A 20,953-nucleotide genomic window follows, 5' to 3' on the forward strand; every position below is an offset into this window, starting at 1 on the left:
TTTGAAATTTTCGATGGACATTTTGTCAAATATGTGCAATATGATCCTTTGGAATGTTGCCGGTGCATTGCATAGGCCGAATGGCATTCTGTTGTATGCGTACACCCCATCTTCTACCACAAATGTTGTTTTCAGCTTGTCCTCTTCTGCTGTGCAAATTTGATTATATCCCGAGAACCCATCCATAAATGAATAAATTTCATGTCCAACTACCTCCTCCAATATGCTGTCTATGAATTGTATCGAGAAGGGGTCCTTGATCGTTACTGCATTGAGACATCTGAAGTCAACACAGATCCTGATTTGGGTGGTATCCTTCTTTAGGGATATAACTATGGGCGACACCCATTCACTGGTTTGAACTTAAAAAATAATACCAACCTCCAGCATTCGGTTAATTTCTTCCGTAACCCACGTTGTGTAGTTTTTATTCATCCTGTAAGGCCGCTTCCATATAGGCACTGCACCTTAAACCAGCGGAATGCGGTGAACACACAGCTCCGACGAAACTCCCTTCAAATCCTTATATTTCCACGCAAATACATCTTTGTATTCCAAAAATATTTTAAACGCTACTGCTTTTAGTATTGCATCCCAATTATCTCCCACCAATATGTTTTTTGGTTTGGCCTCATCTTCCAAATTCATGCTTTGTACCGTGGTTTCATCATATTTTATCTGCTTCCCTTCACCGAATACATGTGCAAGTGTTTAATCCAACGGTGCGTCTCCCTCTTTTATTTTCCTTAATTCTTTTGAAAATCCGTCTCTATTGTGTCCTTCCTCTATTGTTAGCATAGTAATGAGAATCATAATCATATCGGAATCGGCACGGCCGAATTGAATTGTGAATCGGGGGTAAATTGTCGGTGAATCGGCAAATTTGAAAAAACCCTTTAAATGTAGAGATTTTAACAATTTAAGACTTATTTCATGCACCTTTTATTGAATATAACTTAAACACACTATAACATCATCAAAGAGAAGTTAAAACTTAACATACATAAACATGAAACATAAAATCCATCACATACGTAACTATGTTATCATTATGTACTAAAATGTAAATTGTAGGCTAGCTGAAGTAAATAAAAATCAAATGATCATAATGATTCAAATCATAGAATGTATGTAAGATGAAATCATGAAGATCTATAAGACATCAAATCATAAATGTATGTATAAATCTAAGATGAAGATCCATGAAAGTTTGAAACGTATGTTTATCAGTGATTCGGTATCACTATCAATATGTATACAATGTAAACAAAATATAAAAACAAGGCTCCAACTCAAGCCTCATCATCCTCTAGCTCTGCTGCAGCCTCAACCTTAGCCTCTGAGTATCTAGTGTGCCTATGAGAAAGGCGTCTAAGGTAGGTCCTAGAGGACTATTGAGCCATGTCCCCTGCATGGGCAATGGGCTCACGAACAACGTCACTAGGGCCTACGTCTGTGCGTGCGCGTGTGCATCTACCAATGCCTAAACGTGCTCTAGCTACCTCCTCTACCATGGCCACAGCCTCAGCCTCTGCATCCACCTTGTCAACCCACGCGTGGTCTTTCTCAGTGAAGACTAGTTCCACAGTCTCTGTGATCCACTCTGATTCTGGATCAATCTCCTCTAGAATGATCAGAGAGGAGTTAGCGCCCAAAATCTGTCCGATCCTGAGACGAAGGTTGTAATGAATGAAGACAAGATCATCCAACCTCGGCACTGTCAACCTGTTTCTCCTCTTCGTGTGGATGTGCTCGAACATGGACCAACTGCACTCACATCCAGAAGTGCTGCTTGGCTGACTCAGAATACCAATGGCAATTTTTTGAAGGTTTGGAGTTGTGGCCCCAAACATTTGCCACCATCTATCTGAAATAAGGAAAAACAAAAACAATTAGTCTCATTTACAAATTACAACTCTAAAATTAATGCATTATATAATCAACTTTAAGTTTAGAATCTAGATTCATGAACATTGAATATATTATTTAATTATTTAATTTTTACCTGGCTGTAATGTTGTCTGAGCATTTATGGCCATCCTGCCAGAGAAAAGTGGCCCCTCTTTATTGTTGAACTGGTCTAGCTCAACAATCGCAGCAGCGCTATTTTCATCGCTACTCAACCTTTGAATCACTGTGTATAAGCCAGTGAGAACCTCCACATCCGCCTTGAACTCAGGATGGAAACGAAATGCCCGATTCAAATAGTAAGCTGCTGCATGGATAGGTCGATGGAGTTGATTCTGCCATCTCCTATCGATGATGTCCCAAATAGGGCCATACCTCTCCTGCACTCCTGCATATTGGGCTCTGATGGCCTCCTTGGCCATATACATGCCCTCATAAATGTAGCCCATAGAGGGCTTCTCCCCATCAGTAGTTCGCAGCAAAGCTACAAGGGGCTCAGTGACCTACATATAAAGTAAAACGAAAAATTTGAGTCAAAACCTAAATATAAAATAATATAACTTAAAGTAAAAGTAAAATACTAAATGTTAAATTGCAATAAATTTACCTTAAGGATTTCTCTAGCAGGTTTCCAAAAACCATCTTCATCAAATATGCAATCCGCCACATCTAACCCTACAGTGGTCGTAGCATAGGAAGAGCAAATCCACTCCTGCCCAACAAACATGCTTCTCAATCCATCCCTTGATGTCAACAAGGACTGCAAGGTGATGAAATTCGAGGCAAACCTCGTGATACCTGGGCGAGCTAATTCCTTGCCTCTTGTGTACTTCCTCATTATGCTAAGGAAAAATGAATGATTATAAATGAACTTGCATATGTTTTTTTCCCTTTCCACACATGACTTGACAAACTCAAGTTTGCCAATTTCCTCCAATATGAGGTCAATGCAGTATGCCACACAAGGAGACCAAAATATGGTGGGGTGCCTCTCCATCAAAAGTTTACCTACAACAATTTTAAGTCAATTAGAAATTCAAATTTCAAAATTCAAATAAATTTATTTTCAAAACTTGAAAAGTTAAAAGTTTACGTCACCACCTGAATCACATTTTGTTCCCCCACCTCTGCTATGACTTCCTCAATAGCCTCAAATAAGTACGTAGCATTTTTTACATGTGCGGAAGCATCAATGGATTTGATGAACATGGTATATCCTACAAGTAACAAAACAACAAATTATAATATTAAATGGATCATCAACAAATTAGCATTCAACAAATCAAAATTTACAATTATGTATGTAGGAAAGTAGAATGATCAATCACCTCCACAGGATACAAGAAAATTGAGGAGTGTTCTATTCCTCCTATCTGTCCAACCATCAGTCGTGATGGTGCAACTCTTTGCAATCCACTCCTTTTAGTTCTCCTTGAGGTCAACCCTCATGTCCTCTACCATCTCATCCAAGAGGTATCCGCTCAACTCAGCCTCAGTTGGGGCTTTAAACCCCGGACCACAAATAGCAACTGCATCTATCATATTCTGCCAGTAAGGAGCCCTGTCACAAATAAAAATTTAGATGTCAAAGACTCAAATTATAAAACAAGTAGATATAATTAAAGTTGTACTTTTATTTTTAATTTTAACTTTAAAGAAAACAAAGAAAATAGAATCAATTACCTGGCTGCAATAAATGTAATGTTGCAAAAGTACCAAAATTTGCATCTCCTTTCTGGCAGCATCATGAATCTCCTTGTTCAAACCCATGCCCTCAAGCGTGGGTTGGGAACCAAGAGTAGTGCGAGGCACAAAGTAACTATCCATTTTGTTTTTCCGCACTCTAGGCTGCAATAGGTTGGTGTGTGACTCTATCTCAGTATGTGACCGACTAGCACGAGCAAAAGAACTAGGATAAAAAGGAGGCCTAGAAGAACCCTCTCCAACAAAACCTACGGATGCGGAAGCTGATGCAGATGCAGATGTGGATGCGGGAACATAGGAGCCAATACCCCTTAACCCTTCAACTTGCATTTTCTTATTTGCTTTGTCTTTTTCAATTTTTTCTAATGCCATTAAGAAAGTGCGTTTTGCCTTAGAAGTTTGGTGAGTGCAAACTGTAACATCATGTCCAAGTATACCAGCAATGTGCAATTTCAATCTATAAATACCCCTGGAAGTTATTTTTTCTTTACAAAACATACATTTTGTTTCATATTTGGTTCTTCCAGGAAACTCTTCATTATATTTCCAACATTCATCTTTTTTACCCATTGTGAATTTGCGAAAAATGAGAGCAAAGGCTGCTGCAATAAATTTTTTTATGTTAAATATCAAAGTTTGAAGCTAATAAAAACTACAAAACAACAAACCCTAGTTTGCAACTTAGTAAAAATAAAGAACATTCAAGATTTACACTAAAAATCTTGAAAACTATAGAAATTTAACAAAAAATGCATAGTACACTAAAAATTTAACAAAAAATGCATAATACACTAACATGCAAGAAAAAAATGAGCACTTACCTTTTGCAAATGAGTTGAGTGTTGATATTCGTTCCTTAATGCTCCCAATGCAATTGATGGGCTCCCCAAATGGCCTGCTGATCTCTTTGGTGCTCTTCCTTCTTGCCGGATAGAAACCTATGGCTTTTCTTTTCTCTTCTTCTCTCTCACTTTTCCTCTCTTCTACTCATGCTTAACAAATAGAAGGCCCTTTAGGGTTATAACAAAGAGAATAGGTCAAAAAGAAAGTTAAAAAAACAAGTTTTTAAAAAAAAAATTTCCAACTCCATACTTTACATGCCCTTGCCGATTTCCTGGCGATTTTTTGAGCCGATTCATGCGATTCACCGAAGAAAAATTGGCTATGGCGAATTTCGATTCAAAAAAAATTGCCTATGGTGAATCTGATCGGTGAATCGCCGATTCCCACGATTTTTAGTTGATTCTTGTTACTATGATTGTTAGTATGTTGTAGCTCTGGAATAGCTCATAGTCCTCCATCTACAAGTGGAAAAGGTCGTTCACTGAGTCCAAATCATCGCCCGTTGATCCTCCTTCCAATTGTAGGACTCCTTCCTGATCTGGTTCTATTCGTTGCTTCCCTTCATCCTTTTCCTCAAAATTTGATGACAGAGCTTCTTCGCCCACCATTTGCATGTGTAAATCAATGATGAATTTTCGTCCTTTGCTTTCCAGTGATAGTGTATTCTTCTTCCAATCATGTTTAACTTTTTCTTGTATGAGCCATCCTCAGCCCAAAATGACATCATATCCTCTACTTTTTAGCGGAATGACGACGAAGTCAAGTAGGAATGGTTGTGTTCCGATGGTCACTGGTTGTGCCATCAAGATGCTGAGAGATTTAATGCTGTGTTGGTCGTTTGTTAGCAATTGGAATGTAGGTGGCCACAACGTCGGCTGTCCCAACCTCTTCCAGGTATCCTTCGATAAAACATTCACGCCGGACCCACCATCCACAATTGTGTCTATTAGAACAGTTCTCAAAATTCCCATCTCGACGACCGCCGGATGTCGTCCTGATGTAAGGGCTAGCAACATTGGGTTCTCTGCACTTGCTCTACTTTCCTTCTCCTTTCCTTGTTCTCCTGGTAATTTAGCAGTTGGAGCGATGTTTGTGAGTGCTGATTGGAGTTGAGGCATTGTGAGTAGTAGATTGTTTATTTTGACAAGTACCTCTATTTGTAGTATCTATTGTACGATGTTATGTTCTGCGCAGTTCCTTGTTGAGGTACTTGTGGTGTCCCTCAAGTGTGCTTTCTTCGCCTATGTCACTCTCTCAATTTTCGTTCGCACTTCCTCTAATCTCTTCTTTTGTTCTGTCGGGTCGGGGTATAGTTTTGCTTGTTTTTGTGTGATTGCCAGAACCTCCTCTTCGTCCATCCTGATGGTGATCAAATTGACTCCTGATTTCGGGCACTTAGCATCTTCATGATCTCCTGGACCACACCATCGGCATAACAACTTTGGTGTATTCACTGATGCACAGTTTCATGCAAAATGGCCCCACAAATTGCATGTTTGGCATTGAACCATTGGTCAACCATTCACATCGTACTGAATTCTGCTGCGGCCCCTATTATTGTTGTTGGCATTGCTATTGGTATTGTTGTTTTGTCCTCATCTACTATTTCTATACCCTCCTGATGTGGCAACCTCGTTGCTAGTGTTTCCGCTCCCTTCTGACGCGAAAGCCTCCTGTGTTAGCAGTACTTGCTAAGGTCCTCTTTTTTCATATTGAAGAGGCATTCTTTTAAGGAATGTCCCATAATTTGGTAGATCTCACAGAACTGGCTCTTCGGACAGGATCCTTTCGTGTGTCCTTCTGTCTTACATTTTGTGCACCACAGCTCGTTTCCCTTTGTCTCTTTCTGCATTTTCTTGAATTGCTTCATCATTCTGATCATATCCTTCTGAAGAGCTTGAACCTTCTTGCTGCCTTTTTCTTCATCACTGCTATCTTCTTCGGAAGACGCGTCATCTGAGTCGGATGAGCTACTTCTCTTCTTCTTTTTTGTTTTCTATTCACTCTCTAAGTCCATCGCCCGATTGTATGCTTTGGTGTATGATGACGGCGGCACAATTTTCATTTTCTTCCTCAATTCCAGCTGTAGTCCTTCAATGAACCATCTCTTCTTTAGCCCATCTGCTGACTTACTTTCTATTTTATTTATTAATTCTTTTAGCTTTCTAGCATATACACGGACGATTTCATTTTTCCCTTGCTTTGTGGTGTAGATTTTTGCTACAATTTCATTGTCGTTGTGCAGTAATTGAAACTCGGTGATAAACTCTTTTTTAACGTTCGCCCATGTAGTTAATTTCTGAGGATTCGCATCAGCAAACTAATCAACTACTACACCCCTTAGGGTTGCTGGAAATTGTCACACCCATTCATCTGTGTCAATTACGCCATTCGCTATCCAAATTGTTTCACATGTCTTATAGTGTTTGATTGGATCGGCCGTTCCATCACTATCAAACTTTGGCAACTTCTCCTTTGGTCTTGCCATTATTACTTGATTTTGTGTACAGGCGCAGTTCAATACTGCAACACCCGCATTGTTTTGGACTTCGACACAAGCGCTTTGCACTCCCACATCGACGCTCTCTACTCTCACAGCGGTGCTTTGCTCTCCCACACCGGTGCTATTTCGATCAGTCATCTTATTTCCAACAGCTGCGTTCTTTGGTGAAGAAGGATCTTTGCTAAGCGAAGTTATCCGTTCCAGAAGTGTATCGCGGACAAAGAGTTCATTCCATGCTCATGCTCCCTCGGCATTCCGAGCCATGCGAGTTAATTCTCTTCCATTTGGATTCTCTTCCCTCAGCGTGTACAGGTTCAAAAATTCCTCCCTTGCTTCTTCCACCAAATCCAACCGCTGTTGAGTCTCTTCCAACAATTTCTCGGTGCTTTGGTGTCCATCGGCAATTTACTGAAACCTCCATCTACGCTCAGCCTGTTGTGCCAAAATTAAATTTTCTTGTGCGGTGCATATTCCATCTTTTCCCTTTATCTTATGTCTATCCTTGTTAAGCTGATTTGGCATTAGTCTTCATTCAAATGAATTAATGCATACAGACAATGAAACAAGAGCATGTAACAGCAGTACTCCTTTTATTATTCGCATATGCCAAAAAGATTACATAATGCTTATGATGATAACAATGATCTCGGATGGGGTACATATACTTTCCGCTGAACCTTCCCGAAAGGGTCCATCGGCTACATGACAATGCTAATCTACCCGTTCGCTACACAATATTTACTGACAACATCAACCTGTCAGCTACACAATATTTACCGACAACATCAACCTATTAGCTACATAATATCTATCGATGACATGGGCGACAATTACAAAATATACGAGACAAATTAACAAAATAGAATGCACTAACTGTGACTAACTATAACAGGATAGATTTTTTCCGTCACATCACATTCACATTTTTCCTGTGCCTACACCAAACTAGTCTCTAAAACACGTTGCATCTATAGCCTCTGCTAACACAATATTGTCTCCTTAGCCAAGTTGACCTTGATAGCCATCTGTGCCGCCTTCTTTGCTTCCAACTCTTGGGTACACTAAGCCAAGTGTCGCTCTACTGTCTCCAACTGGATGATCAGCTCCTCCCGAACTCTCTATGCATCCACCAAGATAGCCTCTCGTCCAACAACTACTCTGAGTGCCTCAAAGCGTAGCACCCCTCTCGAAAGGCTTGCTCCAGTGCTCTCTCCACCTCTGGCACATAGACACTATAAGCCTGTAGCAGCTCCAGGTCTCATCAACTGGTCACACTTGCCACGACTAATAACTGCATTGACTAGGGGTCTAGGGGGCATTGCCCCCAGCAGGGTCGAGGGGCAGTGCCCAGATTAGCACTCTCAAATCCACACAAAAGTCCATTGACCACACCATTTTTGTGATTTTCTTCCAATCCCATACTCTTTCTGCCAACTGCTTGTGTTTTACTACCTGTTTGTCTTTCCCTTCCTTTCGATATTATATGTTATTCATTGGGAACATTTTTTATTTGTTGTCATTTTTTTTTAAAACCTCCTATCACCCTTCTTCTGTGTCTACCGGTGTACTGCAATCTCCTTCCCTTCAAGAGAGTTTGTATAGTGATCTCAAACTTCTGTGTTTTATAGTAGACAATGCCTATGTCGTATGGTTCTTCTTCTCTCTCCAGTTCCTACCGTACGGAATGGCTCCCTTTCCTATATTGAAGATGTTCCCAATTCTCCTCCTCCTACGACATACGACTTCCTTGCTCCTACTACCGTATGTCTAGCTGTATGGCCGTGGTATGTACTTACGAGCCTCTACCTTTGTCTTTCGTCGTACGATATATACTGATTTGATGTTTGCTTCCTTGATGTCGTACTGGACTTTTCCTCTGCTTCCTATTGTGATTTGTTCTCCTCAAGGCCGTATGGAAGTGAGGTCGTACGGTTCACTTTTCTCTCTGCCGTATGGTTATTTTTCTTGCTTCCTCAAACACCCAGGCCGTATGGACCACCATACGCTGCTTACCTTCTTTCTGAGCCATATGAACCACCGTACATTGCTGCCTTCTTCTTTTTGAGCCATACCGAAGATGTTTCTCTGCTTTTCGTCGTCGTATGGTGTTCTAATTTCCCACAAGCTTCCTACTGTAATTTGTTCTCCTCAAGGCCGTATGGAAGTGAGGTCGTACGGTTCACTTTTCTCTCTTCCGTATGGTTATTTTTCTTGCTTCCTCAAACACCCAGGCCGTATGGACCACCATACGCTGCTTACCTTCTTTCTGAGCCATATGAACCACCGTACATTGCTGCCTTCTTCTTTTTGAGCCATACCGAAGATGTTTCTCTGCTTTTCGTCGTCGTATGGTGTTCTAATTTCCCACAAGCTTTCAGTCGTATGGAAATGGGCCACACTGTGTTCCTTCTCTTCTCTGCATGGGTCAAAGCTCTCTTTGAATTTTCGTACAATCTTTCTTGAAAATGCAAATTGCCGTATGGTCTTTGTGATTTCCTTAAGGCTGTACGGTGCATTAACTTGTGTTCTCCTTGAGTCCGTATGGTCCAATTCACTAGCTGGTTATTACCCATACGATGGTACTTATTCCCCTCTTGAGCCGTAAGGTGTGTCATGTACAATATCTTCTCCTGTCTGGCTGTACGGTGGATCATCTATGATTTCTTGCCATCTTTTGCCTAGCTGTATGACGTCCTTGCTAGGTTGTATAATGCTTTTTTTTTCTTTACTGCCTTCCTTTCTTGCTTACGCTCCTAATAGGTCGAACGGCCTTGTTTTATGGCGAAGGTACTCCCTTCTACTCTCCTCCACACGTGCTCGTACAACCAGATATCCTTTTGACTCTTTGTCCGTATAGTGTACTTGCTTTGCTCTCCTAAAAGGTCGTACTATTTTAAATGTAGATGTTTTTAATACTGGATTCCAGGCATCTCCCACCAATATGTTCTTTTGTTCGGTATCATCTCCCAGATTCATGCTTTGTACCATGGTCTCTTCATATTTTCATGACTTTTCCTTATTGAATATATGTGCAGGTGTTTCATCCAGTTGTGTGTTCTCATCTTTTATTTCCCTAAATTCTTTTGGAAAGCCATCTCCATTGCGTTCTTCCTCTATCGTTAGTATGTTGCAGCTTTGGAAGAGTTCATAATCCTCCATCTGCTAGTGAAATAGACCGTTCACCAAATCCAGATCGTCGTCCTTCGATCCACCTTCCAACCGTAGGACTCCTTCCTCATCCGGTTCCATTTGCTTCTTACCTTCATCCTCTCCTTCTAAATTGGTTGATCTGGCTTCTCCCACCATTTGTGTGTAAATCAATAATGAATCTCCATCCTCTGCTCTCCATTGATAGTGTTTTCTTCTTCCAGTCATGTTTAACCTTTGCTTGTACGAGCCATCCTCGTCCAAGAATAGCGTCATATCCCCTTCTTTTTAGCGGGATGACTACAAACTCGAGCAAGAATAGTTGTGTTCCAATCGTTACTGGTTGTGCCATCAGGATCCCTAGAGGCTTAATGCCATGTTGGTCTACAGTTAGCAATGAGAATGTGGGTGGCTACAACGTCGGCTGTCACAACTTCTTCCAGGTATCCTCTGGTAGGACATTTACCCTCGAACCTCCGTCCACAATTGTGTCTAAGAGGATCATTCCCAATATACCCATTTCTATGACCGTTGGATGCCTTCCTGATGTGAGGGCTAGCAACATTGGGTCTGCTGCACTTGTTCCGCTTTCCTTCTTCTTCTTAGGTTCTTCTAGTAGTTTAGCAGCTGAAGCCATGTTTGTGAGTGCCGTTCGTAGTTGGGGTATTGTGAGAATAAGATCATTTAATTTTACTAGTACTTTAATTTGTAATATCCGCCTTATGATGTTCTATTTTGCGCAGTTCCTCATTGAGGTATCCACAGTGTCCCCCTTCTCCATTTGTGATTTCTCTCTCTGCATCCCCTTCTCAATTTTTGCTCGTGCTTCTCCTAGTCTCTTCTTTTCTTCCGTCGGGTCTCAGTACAGTTTTGCCTGTTTACGTGTAATTGTCAGGACTTCCTCTTCATTCGTTCTCGATTCAATGCTGACCAAATTCACTCTTGATTTCGATTTTGGGCACTTGGCATCTTCATGGTCTCCAGGACAACACCATCTACATAACAACTGTGGTGTGTTCGTCGTTGTATAGTTTCGTGCAAAGTGGCTCTACAAATTGCATGCTCGACATTGAACCATCGGTCAGCCGTTTGCATCATATTGAATTTGATTGCGGCCCCCATTATTATTGTTATTATTATTGTTGTTGTTGTTGTTTTGTCCCCTTCTGTTGTTTTTGTACCCACCCAAGGTGGCACCGTCATTGTTTGTGTTTCCGTTAACTTGTTGATGCCCTCTTGTTTTCATATTGAACGGGCATTCCTTTGTGGAATGTCCCGTAATTTGGTAGATATCACAAAACTGATTCTTTGGACAAGATCCCTTAGTGTGACCTTCTGTCTTGCATTCTATGCACAATAGCTTGTTTTCTTTGGTTTGGCTATTCCCTTTCTGCATATTCTTAAACTCTTTCATCCTCCTGATTGTATCCTTCTGGAGGGCTCGGACCTTCTTATTGCCCTTTTCATCACTACTACTATCCTCAGAAGAGGATTCATCTGAGTCGGATGCTCTGCTTTTCTTCTTCTTTTTCTTTGTTTTCTGTACACTCTCTAACTAAGTCCATCGCTCGATTGTATGCTTCAGTGTACGATGATGTCGAGACAATTTTCATTTTCCTTTTCAACTCCGGGTGTAGTCCTTCTATGAACTATCTCTTTTTCAGCCCGTCTGTTGGTTTACTTTCCATTTTATTTACTAATTCTTTTAGTTTTCTAGCATATATACAGATTGTTTCATTTTTTTCCTTGTTTTGTGGTGTAGATTTCTGATACTATCTCATTGTCGTCTCGTAGCAGTTGAAACTCCGTAATAAATTCCTTCTTTATGTTTTCCCATGTGGTTAGCTTTGCCAAATTGGTGTTAGAAAACCAGTTTATTGCTACACCTCATAAGGTGGTTGGAAATCGTGTTGCCCATTCATTATGGTCGTTTTCTCCATTCGCTGTCCAAATTGTTTTGCAAGTTTTGCAGTGTTTGATTGGGTTAGCCGTTCCATCCCTGTCGAACTTTGATAACTTTTCCTTTGGATTGGCCATCAGTACCCTTTCTTTTTTTTTGTTGTGTGCTACTATCAGTACCCGCATTGTTCTGTACTCCCGTACTGCTCTGAACGCTCGCATTATGGACACCTACGTTCTCAAGTGGCGTGAAGGCTTCCTCAAGTACTTGGTTGTTTTGACCAAATTGTATTTGCTCGTCAGGTGTATTAGGGACAAAGAGTTCTCCCAACATTCGTGTTTCTTCGACACTCTGAGCCGTGCTGGTCCTTCCCCTTCTGTCCGGATTCCCCGTTGGCGTATACCAATTTGGCAATTCTTCCTTTGTTCCTTTGATCACCCTTCGCCTTTCTCGGGCTTCTTCTATCAACCTCTCCCTTGATCGACTTGGTGACTGCACTCCCGTAGTACCGTGGTCACCTCCTATGACACCATTGCCGTACCCTTCAACGAGTTGTTGGAGTCTGTGCCTCCAGTCACTTTGCTATGTGCAGTTTAATATTTCCCGTGCCACACGTATGCTGTCATCTTTTGGATTCTTATTTCTATCTTTATTCAATGTATTCGGTATTCATAGCACCTGGTCCTTATAGGAAATGGCACCAAATGTTTACCGTACAAGGTAAATGGTTTATTAATGCATTCAGACAATAGACAAGAATATGTAACATAGAAGTATTTCTTTTATTATTCGCATGTCTACAAAAGATACTACAATATTTGATATGATTGATTACAATGATGATGACAAAGTCCATTCTGGATGGTGTACATATACTTTCCCGAAGAGGTGACTCAACCGTCACGCGCCCGTTCGGATACTATTCTACCCGTCAGCTACAATATAGATTTTACCGACAACAACAATAATGAAGAACGGATAATTGACAGTGGGTGTTCGCATCACATGACAGGTGATAAAAGCAAGTTCATCAGAATGGAAGAATGTGATGGAGTATTAGTGAAGTTTGGAAACAATAGTCCATGTATTTTGAAAGGGAAAGGTACTATTGTTTTGAGTGATAAATAACAATGTGAAGATGCCTATTTTGTCGAAGGATCAAAATACAATATGTTACATGTTGATCAATTAAATAACAAATGAAATAGATTGGAGATCAACAAAAGAATGTGCAAGCTAATTGGAAAAACAGAAGATGTGATCGATACTAGTGAACAAACAAGAGGTAACTTATCCCAACAGAATTGTACTGTTAAAAGTTGTTGAATTACAAAGGTTGAGGATTGTTGGTTGTAGTATGAAAGGTTTTGTCATGTAACTTAGATAACTTGGTCAAAGTAAGTAAGATGAAAGTAGTAAGAGGATTGCCTAATCTAGAGAAACCAAACAATGTAATGTGCAAAGAATGTCAGCTTGGAAAGTTAACCAATTCTAGCTTTATCAATAAAAGCTACACTTTTGAAGGTATTCTAGACATAGTTGACACCAATCTGTGTGGTCGTATAGGAACTTAGAGTTATCATGGAGATAGGTATTGCATGCTATATGTAGATGATTGTTCCAGAATGATGTGGGTTGTATTTGTAAAGTGTTAATCAAAAGCATTCTACATGTTCAAGGTCTTCAAAGCCAGAGTAGAAAGAGAAATCGATAAGAAGCTGAAATGTTTGTGATAAGATAGAGGAGGTGAGTTCACTTTGTATGAATTCAATACATATTCTGAGAAACAAGGAATTAGATGACACGTACACCTTAGTACAATGGAATTGCTGAAAGAAGAAATTGGTCAATTATTGATTGTGCAAGAACACTGATGTTGTAGAAAGGTGTTGATCAAACCTTTTGGAGAGAAGTAATGAGTACTGTAGTCTACATACTGGACACAGTACAATTGAACAAATGTACAAACAAAACACCCTATAAAGTATGGTATGGAAGATTACCCTCTATAAGTTACTTCAAAGTATTTGAAAGCAAATGTTACATCAAAAGAGATGATTTCCCAAGAAAGTTTGAATCTAAAGGTGATGAAGGAATATTCCTAGGCTATTCCACTAAGAGAAAATCTTACAAGTGTTTCAACAAGAGTACAAACAAGATGATAGAATGTGCAAACGTGAAAAATGATGAGTTCTCAAAATAGAATGATGAATCGAACGTTAAAGAAGAAGACTACAAAGGATTTGTCTATATGCAACCAGTTGAACAAAAAGTTATAGGACAACTAGTAATAGAATAAGAGAATGTGCAGGAACTAGTCCAAGTAGTTGAAGAAGCTCCTAGAGAAGAACCGGTATTTCCGAGGCATTTCAAGCTAAATCATTCCCCAAATCAAATAATTGGTGATAAGAATGTTGGTGTACTAACAAGAAGAAAGGCAAGAGACTGTAAATGTTTGTTATCACAATTTGAACCAAAAGCTGTAAAAGATGCTTTGAAGGAAGAAGATTGGGTCTAGGCCATGAAGAAAGAATTGGAACAAGTTGAAAAGAACCAAACATGGACTCTAGTACCCAGACCAGTGGATAAGAATGTGATTGGAACCAGATAAATTTTTAGAAATAAGATGGATGAAATAGGTGTAGTTAGGAACAAGGCAAGGCTAGTTTGAAAAGGTTATGCACAAAAAGAAGGATTAGACTATGGAGAGGTTTCCGCACCTATGGCTAGACTTAAAGGAGTAAGGATACTACTTACATTTGCTTCTTACAAAGGATTTAAAGTTTATCAGATGGATGTCAAGTCTGCATTTTTGTACAGTATTTTAGAAGAAGAGGTTTACATTCAACAACCTAAAGGATTTTCTAATTCAGAAGGGAAGAACATTATGTGCAAATTTAAAAAGGCTCCATATGGATTGAAACAGGCACCCAGAGCATGGAATGAAAAAATGCATTCATACTTGTTCAAAGATTGAATTTACAAGGAAAAGTGACAACAACAATGTGTATCCGAAAGTAGAAAATGATGACAAGTTGCTGATTGCAAAAATATTTGTTGATGATATTATCTTTGGAGGTAATGATGTGATGAGTGTTGCATTCTCAGAAGAACTTAAGAAAGAATTTGAGATGTCTATGATGGGTGAGATCAAATTCATCATAGGTTTGTAAATTTAATAACTTAAGGATGACATTTATATTAGTAAGACCATGTATATAAAGGAGATATTGAAGACGTGTGTTGGAAGATTCAAAAGATCTAAAAGCGGTAGATGAGACATTGTACAAATCCATGATCGGTAAGCTACAATATGTGGTGCATAACAAACTGAATATCGCACAAGTAGTTGGTTTAGAAGTAATTCCTCTAATCCAAAAGAATCCCACTTGATTGTAGTTAAGAGAATCTTCAAATATCTCAAGGGAACTAAAGAAAATGGATTGTTGTATGGGCATAAAGTAGATTTCACATTAAATGCATATATTGGTGTTGATTGGGTAGGTGATGCAGATGATAGAAAGAGCACAAGTGGTGGAGCATTCTTTTGAGGTGAAAGACTTGTTTCATGGACAAGTAAAATGTAAAATTGTGTATCTTAGTAAACAGTTGAAGTAGAGCATGTGGCTATTCCAATTATTTGCAAACATGTAATATGGATTAAGCAAATTTTGGAAGGGATACAAGAGAAGATAGATTAAACGGTGGTTATCTACTATGATAACACAAGGGCCTATAACATTTCAAAGAATCCAATGATGCAATCTAAGGCTAAGCACATAGACTAAGCACATTTCATAGAAAAACTTGTTAGAGGACAACCTAAATTAAACCCTTCACATGATGGAATATGTAAGGGTTGTGCATTAGCTAAGAATTCTAAAGGAACTTTTCATTGTGGTGCAGGAGCACATTAAATACAAGAACATGAGAAAGTTAAGATTCATTATTTGTGATATTAAATACATTTGAGTCATTTATATTGTATTTGGGTCAAGTTGTAAAAGCTATGAAGCCATTTTTGTCAAAAATGTAAAAGTTGCGTAAAAAGTTGTAAAATGCAACATTGAGAAAGTTGCTAATAATAGAAAAATGATGTAAAAAGGTATATGGTTGGTCTTGGGGGTAGTTAGGAAGGTTTATAACTGTCAAATGGATATAAAAACCATTGTATGGTTAAACCAAATCAATTTGGAGAAGAGGAAATACTTTGATACATTTTTGGTGCATTTTATTGTTGTGGTTTTGATTGGTTTTTTTAGTTTTAGAGTAGTTTCCAGGCTTTGTACGGCCATGTACAGCCTAGAAACCATGTAAGATAGTAATAGATATATAGTATGATGAATCCTTCTTCTCATGCTTTTGGTTTGGTTCAATTTTATGAAGAAATGAATAAGTTATGGGTATTTTGGTGAAAGTGGATGTTTGCAGATTTGAGATTCGCTGAATATAGTCATGTTGCAGCGTGTATTGCGGACATATTTTGGAGATTCGGGATCTCTAATGATATTCATTGGAAAGATATGTGAACTACCTTTCATTTCCAACTGGTTTGAATCATTTTCATTTAAATTTGGGAAAGTTATGAAGATTTGAGTGAAAACTGGTTTTTAAATGCCTTCAATGGTGTTGTAGAAAAAGATTTGATATTATACAATGATTTATGAATGAGAAAAGAAAATAACTTATATATTTGGAAACTAGACTTAAAAATGGATACTGCAGAATTGGTTTGGTATTATTTAAATTTATTTTGAGAAAGTTATTTGATTCCCTAGGAAGGGTTAATGGTTTGGCTCCTGATTTATGACAGAAAATATGGGTCTTGGTTCAGAGTACATAATTTATAATCTGCTTATTTGATTGGTCTCAGCTTTGGGTATGTTTTAGAATTACTAATTTGGAACAATTCCTCCAAAGGGTTTTTCAAGAAGATATTTAGAACTGAAGTTATGAACAATGCAATCAGACATAGCAATCTGATTGTGTGAGTGAAGATGTTGTCTTTATTGGTGTATAATGTCAGAGTTCTTTGTTGTAATCTTTGAGATATTCTTGGTTCCTTGAGGGTGTACCAGCCTATTGTGAATCCCTTGAGTTGAACTAAGATTCCTTGAAGATAAATACAGAGGGCTCTGCATCACATTGTGGTGAACACAAAACTAAAATGTACTCGAACTTACCCACATTGATTTATGTGGAATATTACCCTCCTTAGGAGGATTTTTGTATTATGTTATTTTTGTTGATGACTATTCTTGGAACACCTGGATTTACTTTCTAAAACTTGAAGAATCAAATAAAGTATTAGCAAAATTCAAGGAACTTAAAGCCTTAGTTGAAAACATGACACTGAAAAGAATCAAAACTCTAAATTCAAATAATGGGCAAGAGTATATCACCAAAAACTTTAAAGAATTTTGTAATATAATTACTGGGATTAAGAGTATAGTGTTCTATATTATCCTCAACAAAATGGGGTAGCAAAAAGGAAGAACATGACTATAGTAGAAGTTGCTAAAGCTATGATGCATGATCAAAACCTTCATACCTCATTTTGGGTAGAAGCCTCTAATACTGCAGCTACATTCAAAATAGTTGTCCTCACTCTAGTATTGACAATATAATTCCTGAAGAAGCTTTACTGGAAACAAACCTGACTTAAGTCACTTAAGAACATTTGGGTGCCCAGTTTATATTCACATTCCTAAGGAGAAAAGATCCAAACTAGAACCATCAAGAAAGAAAGGGATATTTGTTGAATATAGTGAGTCATGCAAAGCCTACAAGTTATATGTTCCCAGTCAGACAATAATTGAACATTGCAGAGACGTAATGTTTGAAGAAGACATCACATTCAAAACATCTAATGACATTACTGAGACAAATGATGAGTCTCCTCAAGACATAGAAGAGGATCCCTGCATTGAACTTCAGAGGGAGATACTTGTAAAAAATAATGAACCTATGAATTCTATTCTTGAACCTGCTAATAATAATAAAAGACCACTTTGGGCAAGGAAAATAATTGAAGAAGCATAAAGCATGAAATCCAGAGGTTACTCAAATTATGTTGCCCTTATGAGTGAACTAATTAACTCTGAGCCTCCAAATGTTGAGGAAGCACTAAAACATCAAGTTTAGAAGGATGTTATGATTGAAGAGTTTCAATCCAGTCTGAGGAGTTATGTTTGGGACATTGTCCCTAGGCCTAAAAGAAAATCAGTTGTCTCATCCAGATAGCTATTTAAAATCACACATGCAGCAGATGGAAGTATTAACAAACAAAAAGCTAGATTTGTTGCCAAGGCTCTCTCCCAAAAGGAAAATATTGATTATGAAAACAAATTTGCCCCCGTAGCTTAGTACACTTCAGTAAGGATCATAATTGCTATCACCACCTCAAAAGGAGTTGGTTTGTCACTATGACATCTCTAAAATGGTGAGAAAGGGTCAATTTGGAACTCCCAGTCAGCCCTTGGGCCAAGGAGTTCAAACTTGCTGCCATTCCAGAAAATATCTATGGATGTGAATAAAAACTATACTTAAAAAGAATTTGGAAAGGTTACCCCCTGAACAAATAATATTCAAATCCCTTTTGTATAAGGCATAAGAAATGAGACAACTCACTTGAATAGAATTTGCTGTCTTCAGACGAAAAAGTGGAGAAGAGCGTCTTATTTTAAGCATATTTTGAAAATGTTCAACAGCAGCCAGAATATGATGCTTTGCTGGTCTAAAGGAGGGATTTGCCAGAAATGTCTTCATTCTGCAAAATTCAGATTCATCCAAATATGATAAGAGATATTGATTTCAAACTATAATAATTTTCTAGCTAAGCATAGCATTTGACAATTGAATTTTCCTCAATCTTGTAATAAAAGAATTCTCTACTTCTGCATTTGCATATTGACATTGTTTCAACTTTCAGGTAATGAGAAAAAAAAAACTAATGCTTGTCAAAATTGCTACATAAATAAAACAGTTAAAAACTTCAATGCTTTCTTTCTTCAAATATCTTTGACATTGTTTCAAATTCCAACACCAACCCTAAAACTTGGAGAAATGCACTATAAAAGACAAAGGATATAGATTTAATCAACTAAATATGCATTTCTATAAGTTACAAAGTACTGGTGGTGCTTTCTTACACAGGCCAGTTATATCCATTCTTTTCTTTTGGAGGTAATCCAACTCCCCAGTTATTTGATTCATAGCTGAAGTCTAACCTGCATATTCCAGATCCAGAAAAAAATCATAAAGCTGAGTAAATAAAGAGAGGACTTCATTAACATCAATAGATCTTAGTCACCAAATCCGAATTATTTATGGAGAAGATGGTCTTCAATGATATAATAGATATAAAAAAAATTGATAGGGGTTATATATAAGTTAATTTATTAATGAAAACTTTCCACTTAAAAAACCCCATAAATAGAACACCTAAATCAAGTTTCTGGAAAATTCACAGAAGTTCAAAAGGGCAATGACAGAGAGGAACATTAGTAACTAATGCAGCAAACTAAGACATCAAGGAAAGGGTTAAAATGGTAACATAGGCTGATAGGACTTGGTCATATTGGAAGGAGATACATACAAGTGTGTATTTTCAGAAGTCAGGGTCAGACACAAAGCATACTGACATTCAGCATCATGGGGCAGCTCCACGTCTACCTCCAGCATTCCTATACTAACAAGTTGTTCGTCCTTATGTCCACCCAAAATTGTATTTCAGTGATCCCTAGGAATTTTCTCCTCAGCCATTTTGAATATTTTTTGCATTAGTAGCCTTCTTGGAGGCCATTTGATACTAATTATTCATGCAGTAGCAATGAGTTTGCCTTGCTCATTTCATTGGAGACAATTGATAGCCCTTATTAGCTCTTCGATTGGATAATGCTAACTGGTGAAGAAATTTTGCTTGAGTTTTGAAATTGTTTTGCAACTTTTTTTGCGTAATGATAATATTTGCTTTGTTTTTGGTTTTTCAACAATAATAAATGAAATGAACAACACAATGCAGAAAAATCTAAATTATAATTGTAACAATGCCTTCAACAAATTTATTTATAAATTTACAAAGATGATACCAAAGCTGCTAAATATATGTACGCTGCCTTATCTAGACAACTGCAGCCACTAATGAACCAATCTCAGGCTTTTACTGCAAAACACACAATAAAGCCATCTCTGAAACTATGGCAGTGGCAGCCTCTATATTCAATTACAGCTCCATAATCATGCATTCGGAAATTAAATAATACTATCCATTTTTGTAAATTATATCTGATATAAGATGTTGAATCTTCTTCACAATTTGGTCGCCAAATTAAGTACAATCATTATCTCTGAATGAGATTATCACTTGCACAATTCACCAGCAGAAAAAAGTGCAAAATATTTATAAGAATTCTCAATTCTTCCATCTTTCAATTACTCAAATGTTAGGCACAAACTGACAAAGATATTTTCCTTAAATTTCGAAATTGTTTTGCAATTATTTTTGTGTTTTGATAATATATTTTTTTTGGTTTTTTGACAATAATAAATGAAATAAACAACACAATGCAAAAATTCTGAATTCAAATTGCAACAATGCCATTAACAAATTTATTTAAATATTTACGAACTTTGAGAATGCACCTGTCTAAATGCAAATTTTTACTATGAAATTTTGTAAACGTGGAGATCGAGTGTGCATCCAATATCCTTCAATATGAACCAAAGTAGTAATGCAGCTATACTAGGAATAAACGATGCCTTCCAAAGATGATATCACAGTTGCTAATGATATATTTGCTGCCTGCAATGATCAACTGCAGCACCTAAGGAACCAATCTCATGCTTCTACAGCAAAACACAGGCAGGAAACAATAAAGATGTCCCTCAAACTATGGCAGTGTCAACCTCTATATTTAATCACAGCTCCATATTCATGCATTTGACAA

At 38.0% G+C, this 20,953-nt stretch overlaps 2 protein-coding genes across 5 annotated transcripts in view; both read right to left on the bottom strand.

Moving 5' to 3' along the window:
- The window catches only part of LDA (limit dextrinase), a 338,458-nt gene that overhangs the window by 13,501 nt on the left and 304,004 nt on the right, over positions 1–20,953 (bottom strand). For all 4 annotated transcript variants that reach the window (XR_016363879.1, XR_016363878.1, XM_089825429.1 and 1 more), the window contains 2 exons: positions 19,157–19,234; positions 18,636–18,774 (listed from right to left, as the gene is read on the bottom strand). Coding sequence is in view for 2 of the 4 variants with exons in the window: in XM_089825429.1 (XP_089681555.1) it covers positions 18,636–18,774; positions 19,157–19,234 (217 nt within the window). In the remaining 2 variants the exon portion in view is untranslated. The remainder of the gene's footprint in view (positions 1–18,635; positions 18,775–19,156; positions 19,235–20,953) is intronic.
- On the bottom strand, positions 1,158–3,986 carry LOC149577743 (uncharacterized). Its single transcript, XM_089825449.1, has 6 exons — positions 3,592–3,986; positions 3,237–3,469; positions 3,010–3,125; positions 2,516–2,916; positions 2,006–2,411; positions 1,158–1,867 (listed from the first exon to the last, which is right to left on the bottom strand). Exons 4-6 carry the CDS (start codon positions 2,903–2,905, stop codon positions 1,392–1,394), a joined length of 1,272 nt encoding a protein of 423 aa, XP_089681575.1. The 5' UTR covers positions 2,906–2,916; positions 3,010–3,125; positions 3,237–3,469; positions 3,592–3,986; the 3' UTR covers positions 1,158–1,391.

This window comes from Cupressus sempervirens, chromosome 1, assembly GCF_028749045.1.
Source record: "Cupressus sempervirens isolate cs-2001-9-10 chromosome 1, ASM2874904v1, whole genome shotgun sequence".
NCBI classification, from domain to species: Eukaryota; Viridiplantae; Streptophyta; class Pinopsida; order Cupressales; family Cupressaceae; genus Cupressus; species Cupressus sempervirens.

Coding starts and splice junctions, on each gene's coding strand:
- LOC149577743 (XM_089825449.1), bottom strand. CDS start 2,905: ATGGAGAGGCACCCCACCATATTTTGGTCTCCTTGTGTGGCATACTGC. Junction 2,412..2,515: donor CTGCTAGAGAAATCCTTAAG/GTAAATTTATTG, acceptor CTTTATATGTAG/GTCACTGAGCCCCTTGTAGC. Junction 1,868..2,005: donor TCAGACAACATTACAGCCAG/GTAAAAATTAAA, acceptor TCCTTATTTCAG/ATAGATGGTGGCAAATGTTT.